Source organism: Moschus berezovskii, chromosome 12 (assembly GCF_049115385.1).
Source record: "Moschus berezovskii isolate FMDL1 chromosome 12, NW_MosBer_1.0, whole genome shotgun sequence".
Taxonomy (NCBI): Eukaryota; Metazoa; Chordata; class Mammalia; order Artiodactyla; family Moschidae; genus Moschus; species Moschus berezovskii.
Genome location: NC_142471.1, coordinates 89,369,836 through 89,382,537, shown reverse-complemented (window position 1 = coordinate 89,382,537; position 12,702 = coordinate 89,369,836). Strand labels below are relative to the sequence as shown.

Here is a 12,702-nt window from a genome sequence, read left to right as displayed (position 1 = left end):
GAGGCACCGCTGTTCCCCTGTTTATGGGTGAAGACATTAAGGAAAAACTGCTCTAGTGACTTATCCAAGGTCACGCAGCTCACAGGTAGTAGAGCAGAGATTGGAACCCGGGCATTCTGGCTCCAGGTCTGTGCTTTCCCCACTAGGTTAGTTCTGGCTCTTAAAATGCCTCTTGAAATTTGGCTCTTTCACCTCTGTGCGAATGCTAGAAGCTGGAGGTTGGGCTCTGTCCCCACATGGATCAGGCCCCTAGCAGAGCCAGCGTAAGTAAAGGAATGGTATGGATGAATTCAAAACCGTGTTTCTGTCCCTAGATCCGAATAACTATTATCACCGCCGGAATGAGATGACCACCACCGATGACCTGGATTTTAAGCACCACAGCCATAAGGAGATGCGGCAGGTAAGCCTCGGGTTTGTCAGAGGGAGTCTGCCTGGTGCCCGGAGCAAACAGGCTTTGTGTCTTTGCGGTTCGTTGAGGCCACACTAAATCTAGTGGTTTCGAGGTTAAGAATGCCTTGTTGGGGTTGGGATGACCAGAGGAAGCCTCTCTTTCCAGCAGGCGATTGAAGCAGAGTTCGAACCCAGACTTTCTGATTTAGTACTATAGCTCTTACTCCTACACTGTCGGTGGAAAGTTGGTGCAGCCACTCGGGAAAACAGTATGAAGTTTCCTTCAAAAACTAAAAATAGAGCTATACCGTATGACCCAGCAATCCCTTTCCTGGGTATGTATTCAGAGAAAATGAAAATTTTAATTTGAGAAGATTCATGTGTTCCAATGTTCATAGCCATGTGTTCATCAACAGATGATTGGCTTTAAAAGATGTGGTATATATATATATATATACACAGTGGAATATTAGCCATAAAAAAAGAATGAGCATTACTATTTGCAGCAACATGGGTGAATTAAGAAAAAAATTATCCTTACTGAAGTAAGTCAGGCAGAGAAAGGCAAATGTTATGACACCACTTATATATGGAATCTAAAAAATAACACAAACAATTTTATATGCAAAATAGAAACAGACTCACAGACATAAAGAACAAACCGTGGTTCCTAAGGGAGAAAGGGAGGGTTGGAAGGATACATTAGGAGTGTGGAATTAGCAGATCCAAACTACTGTATATAAAACAGACAAGCCACAGGATTTACGGTATAGCACAGGGAGTTACAGTCGGTATTTTGTAAGGATCTATAATTGAAAATAGCATATACATTATATATATGTGTGTGTGTGAATCACTTTGCTGTACTCCTAAAACTAACATGATACTGTAAGTCAAGTATAATTAAAAAGATACTGTAGTTCTGAAGAATCACTGTGGGCTTGAGAGGTAACACTGATTCAAGGACATTAGTCATGTGCAGAGTGGAAGAAGAAAAGAATCTAGAACAACACCAGTGATGGTGATAGCAGGAAGCTCTCACATGGCACCTACATCTGTTTCCCTACATTAGGAATTTACGTGTGTTAACCTGGTCAGTCTCTAACCACCCCAGGAGTGCAAGATTATTGTTGTCCTTATCTTATTGATGGAGAAACTGAGTCACTGAGGGAATATGTAACACCCCCTTGTTATTCTGATTCTCTGATTCTCAGTGTTCGAATCACTGGAAGAAATCTGGAAAAATACCTGTACTTGAAACCCGCCTCAGGCCAACTGAAGTAGAATCCTTAGGAAAAGGGACTAGGGATCTAAAGTTTTAATGAAAGCTCTGCTTGCGGTTCTAACATACAGGGAGGTTTCAGAACAGCTGGTTGATACCTTTATGGCTGTTAGTGCTTTAGTACTTTTAGGAGGAAAAGACATTACAGATGAGATTGTCCTCAAACATAAATACAGAAGCCAGGTACTCCAGAAGTAAGTCAGAAAGAGGAAAGCAAATATCATATACTATATGATAAACATATATGGAATCTAGAAAAATGGTACCGATGAACCTATATGCAGGGCAGGAATAGAGACTCAACAGAGAACAGACTTACAGACACAGTGGAGAAGGAGAGGGTGGGGCGGACTGAGAGAGCAGCGTTGAAATACATGCGTCACCATGTGCAAAACAGCCGGGGGCGGGAAGTCGCTGTATAGTGCAGGGAGCCCGGCCTGGTGCTCCCTGACAACCTAGAGGGGTGGGAGGTTGTGGGGGTAGGAGGGAGGTTCAGGAGGAATGGACGTGTATACCTGTTGGCTGATCCGTGTTGATGTACAGCAGAAACCAGCACAGCATCGTAAAGCAATTATCCTCCAGTTAAAAATAGAAATTATGCAAAAAGAAAAGTAATTTAAGAAATAAACATCTCCGCAATAATTAAAAACAAAATGAGAGAGAAAGAAACCAGGTACTCCTGAGCTGTTGACAGCATTTGCACACCGGGAGTGGACCAAGCATTTAGTAGGAGAGGCTGAAACAGCAGCCCAGTGCTGTAATGCTTTGTCTGAAACCCCTGTTCAGCATTTGCCCAGCCTCGTGCTAGAAAGCCCAGGGAAGTGCTGGCAAGTGGAGAAGTCCGTAGATAATCCGAAGAATCTGCTGGAAGAGACAGAGCAGAGAAATAGACTCACAAAGGTGTTTAAGGAACCAGTGTTCACCAAAGGCCAAGAGGGCGTGGCTCAAAGCGAGGGCTCAGAGGTGCCGGGAGGGAGCCAGCCACCGCACGAGGGCAGGAGACGTCCCTGAGGTCGGAGCAATTAGGCTGCGCCACATGCGCCCTCTGTCTCAACACGGAATCCACAAACCCGGGCTCGTCCTGATGTCAGCTAATCTGAGATCCTCACACACAGCTTCCAGACCCCCGTCAGCACAGACGTGGGGGTGGGACGTGCTAAGGAGATTGTCTTGCTGTCTGGCTCTGCAGGAGCCGGGCTCATGTGCTCGGACTCGAGTCTGTGAGTCATCCCTGCCGCTCTCCACCTTCGGGTGTTGATGTGACTCCTCTCAACCTTCCGTTTCATGAAGCGTTTGTGTCTTGACTCAGCTTGGCTCAGTGGGCATCTCAGGACATCTTTGTGCCCAGAAATTAGGCAAATATCAACTCAGCTAGTACAGTTAATGTCAAAAGCAACCTATCTAAATGCATTGTAAAACGAGCTCACTGCACAGTCGTTCCCCATGGGGAATGAGGGCTCTTCTCATATGAAAGAGCTAATGGATGTGCTTCATTACCCTGAGGGACTATGGTCCCTGTCATTTGAACTAAGAGGAACCTGGGAAGGCAACTGACCCCTGCAGGGGACAGTGGGTGATTCATGCTGAGATTCCTGGACCCCGCAACTGGAAACTGTCCTGGGGGTGCATCTATCAATCCCGAAGTGTTCAGGCCAGAAGTGGCTTGCCATTTGGATTCCTGGCTCCTGGGGATGGGAGAGAAGCCAGCACTTTTAGCAATACCCTGTAGGGAGTCTGCTAAATGACTGCAGAAATCTTTCTACTTCAAGCAGGGAGACAATGTTAGTTTATCCTAGTATTGAGAGAGACATTTGCAAAAAAACATAAAAATGAGAAGCAGATGCAGGAGCAGGGAGTGAAAAGAGAAAACAGGACAACTGTTGCTTTGGAGGGAAAGTCATGAGAATGTGAGCGACTCGTGGGGGAATTCTTTCTGGAGCACTGGTTTATAAAACACTGTGCTCCCCACAAGGGAACCCCTGGGGGGCTTGTGGGAGAGGGGAGCGAGGAGACTGAAGGCAGTCATGTGATCACTGCTACTGTGAGGCAGAGTGAGTTAATTGTTTTGAGCACTGAAAGGACTTCACACCTCACGTAACCATTTCTAATCACCTAGTCATCTCTGTCTGCATGGACATTTACCTTTCGCCTTCATCTGGGACCATGAGGGCAGACAATCAATCGTCTTAAATCCATAAAGTGTACAGGATTTGTTGTTGTTGCAGAGAGATATTTGGGGGACAGGAAGGAGAGGTCGCTGGCGTAGTTGGCTGTGGTTGGGAAGGGATGGGGTTGCAGGTGGTCCAGGGCCTGTGGCAGGAAGAGACAGAAGGAGGGCAGTCCCAGGAGCGAGGACAGGGGAGCAGGACCATGGAGGTGGGAGGGTTGGCACCCCACCAACTCTCTCTTGGTTTTGATTTCCAGGGCAGCTAAGGATGGTTCTGGGCAGCAGGCTGTGGGACCGCTGAGCTCTCGACCATGGGGTGGTGATGGTGGCAGCAAGCCAGGGCAGGACCACAGGCTTGCAGATGCAGACAAGCCCAGCTTCGCGCCCATGGGCCACAGCAAATGAGTTAAGATGACAGAAGAGGACTTTTCCTCTTCTCATTTCTTTATTATTATTATTTTAATCCATTGGATAAACAACATTGGATCCATATCAAATGCAAACCCAGCATCTCAAGGTTAATCTTCCATGAACCCATGGCTTTCATCCCCACTTCATTTTTCTCCGGGGTTTGAATTTCTGTGTTCACAGAATTCACGCAGTTTTGATCAGAGGATGGTTAACCGCTTTGCGCAGATTGTCTCACGTCATGTTGGATCATTAGCCATGTCTCATGCTGGCTTCTTAACTGTCATTGAAATGCTGCAGGATGAATCAGAGTTTTCTCGGCTACCTTCCTGCTCTGGAACTTTGGGATCGCGCCCCACTTGTAATGAACAGTGAGAGAGGATCAAACAGGCTACACCAGCATCATCATGCATGTAACTTACCGCTCTTTATGAAAATTTCCTCTGACGTATCCCTAGAAACTGAATTACCAGGAAAGGGGCTCTGACTTCTGTCTCCTTCAGGAGAAGACGGAAGCAACAGAGACAGGGGGATTCAGTCGCTCCCAGGGTGTGATTTATTCAGAGATGAGGGAACAGACTCTCGAGGGTGCTGGAGATCTTACAAAACCCACTTCTCTTGACGATAATGTTTCCCTACTGGCCCTTTCTAGACACTTTTCCTAATTACCCATTATATCAAAAACTAAGGAATAAGATTTTGTTGGGTAAGGTTGCACTTTGGAGGGTCATAATGGACATGAGTTTGAGTGAACTCCGGGAGTTGGTGATGGACAGGGAGGCCTGGCGTGCTGTGATTCATGGGGTTGCAAAGAGTCGGACACGACTGAGCGACTAAACTGAACTGAAAGCTTGTAAGAGCTAAGATTTTTACCCCCGGAGAACCAATTTTCACTTCCTTTAGGGTGATGTCACCCTTGTTGAGGATGCATGTTTTTAAGGCCATCAAGAAAATTCTGTCTCTTTCTCTCACTTTAAACTTCAAGACCCAAGCATTTACCAGTAAGACTCAAACTCCAGAATGTCCTTTTTGACTCTTTTCAGGAATAAGCAAGATGGATCACCAGCTGAGTCTTAGATGGTGCCTGTGGCCCCCGGAGAAACATTTCCGCGCATTGCAGGGGCCCACCAGGCTTGGTGGCTCAGATGGTGACGAATCCGCCTGCAATGCAGGAGAGCTGGGTTTGATCCCTAGGTTGGGAAGATCCTCTAGAGGAGGAAATGGCAACCCACTCCTGTATTCTTGCCTGGAGAATCCCATGGACAGAGGAGCCTGGTGGGCTGCAGTCCACGGGGTTGCACAGAGTCGGACACGACTGAGCGACTTTCACTCACACTTCCTAAAGGGAGTCTCCAAATGCCCGTATTCTCGTTCCTGTGTGTAGAAATGATACTTGTGATATCAAAACGCCAAGAGGAAACCCTGACTGGTATAAAAACACTGCAGTGGTGTGTGGAGGATGAAGAGGTGACTGATGACTCATGGTCGAGAGTCATCCATCCTGAGATGCTGTGTCCCTGGCTGACTGCTCATCCTAGGGAGGACGCCGTTTGTCTTTTTTTTTTTTTCAATATCAAGGTGGAGATTTCCAGCACAGGGGGGCCTGGTTCTCAGGCAGCTCTTTGAAAGGGGAATGAGGGTAGGCGTTAAATGGCAGCCAGGCTCTGTGCTGATCACCTAGTTAAGGATGAGCCGAGTGGCTCTGTGTCTGCAGAAATGGTCATTGATCTGAACACAGGACCGGGGACCACACTGATTTGGGATTTGGGGAGGACCAGCTGACCGGCATTTGGGGAGGTCCACACTGGTAGTGGAGAATGACTGTGCGGTCAGCAGGGACAAGTATGTGAGACCCAATCAGATAGTGCTTGTGCTGGGACCATCCTTCAGAACGGTCCCATGTAAAGCAGACAGAAGAGGTAGCAGCGTTGATTTTGATTGCTTTACTGCTTCTTCATGGACAGAGTGCTAGCAAAGTAATGCTCAAAATCTTCCAAGCTAGGCCTCAGCAGTACATGAACCGAGAACTTCCAGCTGTTCAAGCTGGATTTAGAAAAGACAGAGGAACCAGAGATCAAAGGCCAACATCTGATGGATAATAGAAAAAGCAAGAGAAGTCCAGAAAAACATCTACTTCTGCTTCATTGACTATGCTAAAGCCTTTGACTGTGTGGATCACAATGAACTGTGAAACATTCTGAAAGAGATGGGAATACCAGACCACCTTACCTGTCTCCTGAGAAACCTGTGTGCAGGTCAAGAAGCAACAGTTAGAACCGGACATGGAACAACAGACTGGTTCCAAATCAGGAAAGGAGTATATTGTCACCCTGCTTATTTAACTTATATGCAGAGTACATCATGTGAAATGCTGGACTGGAGGAAGCACAAACTTGAATCAAGATTGCCAGGAGAAATATCAGTAACCTCAGATATGCAGATGACACCACCCTTACGGCAGAAAGTGAAGAGGAACTGAGGAGCCTCTTGATGTAGGTGAAAGAGGAGAATGAAAAAGCTGGCTTAAACTCAACATTCAAAAAGATCATGGCATCCGGTCCCATCACTTTAGGGCAAATAGATGAGGAAACAATGGAAACAGTGACAGACTTTATTTATTTGGGCTGCAGAATCATTGTGGATGGTGACTGCAGCCATGAAATTAAAAGATGCTTGCTTATTGGAAGAAAAGCAGTGGCAAACCTAGACAGTGTATTAAAAAGAAGAGGCATTACTTTGACAACAAAAATCTGTGTGGTCAAAGCTGTGGTTTTTCCAGTAGTCATGTATGGATGTGAGAGTTGGACCATGAAGATGGCTGAGCGCCAAAGAATTGATGCTTTTGAGCTGTGGTGTCAGAGAAGACTCTTGAGAGACCTTTGAACTGCAAGGAGATCCAACCAGTCAGTCCTAAAGAAAATAAATCCTGAATATTCATTTGAAGGACTGATGCTGAAGCTGAAGCTCCAGTATATTGGCCTGATGCAAAGAGCCAACTCACTGGAAAAGACTCTGATGCTGGGAAAGATTGAAGGCAGAAGGGGATGACAGAGGACAAGATGGTTGGATGGCATCACCAACTTCAATGGACATGAGTTTGAGCAAGCTCCGGAAGATGGTGGAGGATAGGGAACCCTGGCATGCTGCAGTGCAAGGGATCACAAAGAGTTGGACACGACTGAGCAACCAAACAACAATGACAATGTGGACAGATAAGGACCCACGAGTCCAGAGCCCTGGCTCCACCTGGTTCTAGATGGGTGACCTCGGGCAAACCCCTTAATGGTCTCTCTGAGCCTCAGTCTCCATATCTGTAGAATGGGTTCAGGCCCCTTTGATTACCTACTTCAATTATCTACTTCATTGGTGGTTGTCATGGTAAGACTCAGTAGAGAAATAGAACTTGCTGTGACTAATGACATCAATACCGTCTCTTATTAAAACTTGCTGCCACTCCTCTATGGCCCCACTTCAGCCCCGCGGTGTGTATTCCTCATTGTGAGAGATGTGAAGCTAGATCAGCCTTGCTTGCATGTGCTTTCTCCATGGATGGTGGGTCTCCATCTCTGCCATGGTTGGACTAGAGTCCTTTACAGTCGTCTTTCTCTTTCTCTCACCTAGATATTAAAACACAAAGTGAGTTATCATAAATCAAAGCATGCTTCCCCCTCGCGGGAGCAGTGAAAGAATTAAACCCTGAATGCCTGACCAGGGCTCTGTTGTAACACCTCATAGGTGTGTCATGAGAGCCAAGCTCCAGCAGCAATGAATCCTCCATTCCTTTAGGGATACGCCCCAATGCCCCATGATTGCCCTCCACACATCAGTGCAGAATGCAAGAAAGGCAAGAAATGCAAAGAAATTGCAGAATACAAGAAAAGCAAACCGGTGTGATGTCACTGCACTCCGATAGAAGTTCTGCCTGATACCATTTTTCCAGTTCTCTTAGCTTTCAATCTACTATAACGTTTGCAGCAGATTTGTCATGAACAATTTACCAGGACATTTTATAGATCGTTTGGCTGATAGGAATGACTTGAAAGGTGCATCGAGCACGTCCAGGCCCATGCTGCCCCCATGTGAGCCGCGCCCTTGCTCACTGCTAGCCCAGCTCCTGCTCAGCTTGAACGAGGATGGAGCTCTCCCTGGTGGGCACACGCCCAGGCTGGGATACCCTCACTCACTGCTTGCGTGGTACCCGAGCTTCCCTCTTGGTCTTTAAAACTTGTGTACCCTCCTGACGCCACCATGGGGAAGTGTGGCTGGTCTGGTGCCTGGCAGGAATGTCCTTTGAATCAGAGCTTCTTTCCCTTGGGGATGGCACAGGGTTTTCACACAGAGAGAGTCGAGGCGACTTACCAGCTCACCCATAGGTACCTGTTCAGAGATAGAGGCACGGCAGCCTCTGGTGGGTGTGTCTCTGTCCTTCGCCCCTGTCATCAGCAGACCCTCATCCCCTCCTCTGGAAGCTTGTCTGACGAGCTCAACTATCAAAGCAAAATTCAGGAACCGGCATGTATGTATTTGACTTTTCCATGGAAGCCAGTGTCCCCCACCCATCACAGCATGGCTCCCATTACCTTGTGCCCCTTACTTGACACCAGTGAAGTGGCAATGGTCTGACTCCATCTGCTGCCACGCTGTGGGCTCCAGGAGGGCAGAGCAGCCTGACATCATAAATGTTCATTGAAGTATAAGACAACATGATATTCAGTAATAAATACTTATTTAGGCAAGGGATTCCCTGGTGGCTCAGACAGTAAAGCGTCTGCCCACAGTGCAGGAGACCTGGTTCGATCCCTGGGTCAGGACATTCCCCTGGAGGAGGAAATGGCAACCCACTCCAGTACTCTTGCCTAGAAAATCCCATGGATGGAGGAACCTGGTAGGCTACAGTCCATGGGGGCGCAAAGAGTCAGACACGACTGAGCGACTTCACTTCACCACTTTAGGCAAGGCTATGGCTGCTCACTCCAGTATTCTTGCCTGGGAAATCCCGTGGACAGAGGAGCCTGGCAGGTTACAGTCCATGGGGTTGGAAAGAGGCGGACAGGGCTTGGGGACTAAATCACCACCACCACAGAGAGAAGAGGCTCGGTCTTTAGGTAATAAAGCCACCCAGGGAGGTGGTAAGCACAAGCCAGAGGCTCTGGGAGACAGGGCAGGGGGAGCAGAAGGGGAACCTTCCAGGCTGGGGGGGAGCACTGGTATGTAGGAGGGTGGGAGTGTGCGGGGCCGTGGGAGGGGGCTGTCTCCTTGAGCGCTCTGCCCACTTTGGTGCACAGCCATCATGGCTCAGAGCCATAAATCCATCTTATTTTGCAGTTGATGAAGGTTGTGAATGAAATGTGCCCCAACATCACGAGGATTTACAACATCGGCAAGAGCCACCAGGGCCTGAAGCTGTACGCCGTGGAGATCTCTGACCATCCCGGGGAGCACGAAGTCGGTGAGGCTGCCTGTCTACAGTGCCCTGGCCCTTCGTGTCTGGTGCTTTCTTAAAGAGCGAGGTAGAGGGTCACTGAGAACATTCATGAAGCAGGGCAGGAGCTGGCCATGCACCCACTCTCGCAGACAGGTTCTGCCAACTTTGGTTCTGTGTAGTATACTCTTGCCTGAGAGCTTCATGGACAGAGGAGCCTGGGACGCTACAGTCCATGGGGTCGCGAAGAGTCAGACACGACTCAGTGACTAACACTTTCACTTTGGGGCTTACCTCATGGCTTAGGCTATAAAGAATCTACCTGCAATGCAGGAGACCCAGGTTAGATCCCTGGGTCAGGAAGATTCTCTGGAGAAGGGAGTGACAACCCAGTCCAGTATTCTTGCCTAGAGAATTCCATGGACAGAGGAACCTGGTAGGTTACAGTTCATGGGGTTGCAAAGAGTCAGACACGACTGAGTGAGTAACACTTTCACCACACATTGTATGATGTAGGCCCTCCAGTTATTTAAGCTGGAAGTACCCTACTTTTCTCCAAATGGACCACACTAATTCTGTTCTTCTCTGAGACCAGTCACACTAACCAAAAAGGAAAATGGCTGAGATGCTTAAGACCGACTCCTTTTTCTGGAGAAAATTCTGGACTCCCTGGTCATTATGGGTTGGAGTGAGAGGTGGTTCCCTTAATCTTCTTTTAAATTTCTACCCTATTTTCAAGCATTTCCTGTTTTTAGCCACTTCTCATTTAATCACTCCAAAAACTGTGTTAGGGGATGCAGGGTTGGGGTGGGGATGGGTGAAAGATTTTTCTTTTTGCTAAAATTGTGAACCCTTTAGAAATCCACTGGAAATGGATTTAATGTAGAGATTTATCTGATTCTCTTGACTTGAATGTTCATCAGTATTCCAGAAGTTGCTCTCAGGAGTGTCTTTTAAAAGGTGAGGGCTTTATCTGTGGGTAAAGTCACATTTCCTCAAAAGCAGTAGCTTGGCCAGTGAGGGAGGCAGAAGTGCTGTCAGCTCACACCCAGCACTGATAAATCCGACAGTGAAAAGCTGAGCTTTGAAAAAAGCAAGATCAAAAACAGCTCCCTTTACAAAACTGTGTCATTGCCCACTTAGCCTGACACTGTTTTCTGTTTGCATTTATTCATCTCCTTATCTTTATAAAATTAAATACAAAGTCCTTTTAAGAAAAAGAATTACCTCCCCAAATAATTGCTCCGATTTGTGTTTAATTTGTAACTTTTAAACCCTAAACCCTGTATTATCTATTCTTGCCAAATAAGAATAAGCAGCCTTGCTTTGTGGCTATTGCCATCTAAGGTTCTTCTGCACATTTTCTCATATACCTATCTGAGAGCTAATAAAAATTGTACTGACATAGCTTCAGTTGATGTGCAGGAATTGTACGTTTCTGTTATTCAGAGATTTATTTCCTAACACAATGTGCTGAGGACTGTTTTGCTGTAAGCAACCGATATGATCGCCTGTTTTTTCCCATCTTTGAGTAAAGGTGAGCCGGAGTTCCACTACATCGCCGGGGCCCACGGCAACGAGGTTCTGGGCCGGGAGCTGATGCTTTTGCTGATGCAGTTTCTGTGCCAGGAGTATTTGGCGGGGAACTTGCGCATCGTCCGCCTGGTGGAGGAGACCCGGATCCACATACTCCCCTCCCTGAACCCCGACGGCTACGAGAAGGCCTACGAGGGGGTAATGGACGGCTTCCCTCCCCCAGCACGGCAGCGGCCCCCACCCCCTGCACACACACGCATGATGCACTGAGCCAGGAGTTGACCTGAATTCCACATCCAGCTTTCTTTTTCAGTGTCTTTCTGCTGAGACGGGGGAGCCCAGAAGGTTTATGAAAGATGCATTGCACTAATTGAGAATTATGGGGGCCCTGAGAAGTGGACACACTAACAGACTGAAGAAAAGGATATGAAAAATAAAACTATTATATATACAATGGAGCCAGTAGGACAGAATAGTGATAACACCTAACACTGATCGAACACTTAATCAAAGCATACTCTAACCTTGATGATTACCTATAAATCCTCTCATCAGTTTTCTGAGGACAGCTGTTTTTATTATCCTGATACATGGTTTATGTTTTATGTTCTGGTTATAATATAGAGTTTATAGGCTATAGTTATGTATGGAGTATATATATGTGTAGAATTATGTAGAGATTACAGTTAGTCTAATGTTGTATATTCATAATTATACATCACGGTATCTGGGAATAAAATGGCAAACTATACTTCAAACAATGGTACCCATCAAATGCAGATTTACAGATTTTTGCTTGTGTTTATTGGGGCAAATAGTTGGTTAGAGATTTGTGTTGCTAAATCGTGAGCCAGAATTGCAGGTGAACATATGAATATGGTGGCTTTGGATTTTTGCAGTGACAGAGTCTTAAACTTATTACTACTTGGAGTTTCATTCAACCAGTGTAGAAGAGGTGAAGGCAGAGGAGGCAGGAGAGAACTAACCCTTTTCTGAGGACTGCTCTGTGGCAGGATGACTCTGTACATCCCCTCTTTGGAGTGGGAATAATAATAATAATGACTACGTTATCCATCACCCACCAAACATTAACAGATTATTAGCCAAATAGTCTCCCTTGGATGTCATCTTTGTGTCAGAAGGTGTTTGGAGGCTTCGAGGCATTGCCCAGATGGAGACCGAGATGGAGCGGTCTTATGCGTGAGAGGCAGGAGAGTCCAGAGGTCTGTGAGTCCCTCACATTCTGAATTGTCTCCCAGGGTTCCGAGCTGGGAGGCTGGTCCCTGGGCCGTTGGACCCATGACGGAATTGACATCAACAACAACTTTCCCGACTTAAACACGCTGCTCTGGGAGGCTGAGGACCGACAGAACATCCCGAGGAAAGTTCCCAATCACTATATTGCCATCCCTGAGTGGTTTCTCTCTGAAAATGCCACGGTGAGTAAGAATACCCCGTAATCTGTAAAGCAGAGGAGGCCAAGCACCCACTGCA

At 46.9% G+C, this 12,702-nt stretch overlaps 1 protein-coding gene across 3 annotated transcripts in view; it reads left to right on the top strand.

Moving 5' to 3' along the window:
• The window catches only part of CPXM2 (carboxypeptidase X, M14 family member 2), a 146,230-nt gene that overhangs the window by 110,108 nt on the left and 23,420 nt on the right, over positions 1 to 12,702 (top strand). For all 3 annotated transcript variants that reach the window (XM_088842406.1, XM_055424451.2, XM_088842407.1), the window contains exons 7-10: positions 315 to 403; positions 9,576 to 9,699; positions 11,210 to 11,406; positions 12,468 to 12,647. In XM_088842406.1, the coding sequence (XP_088698532.1) occupies positions 315 to 403; positions 9,576 to 9,699; positions 11,210 to 11,406; positions 12,468 to 12,647 (590 nt within the window). The remainder of the gene's footprint in view (positions 1 to 314; positions 404 to 9,575; positions 9,700 to 11,209; positions 11,407 to 12,467; positions 12,648 to 12,702) is intronic.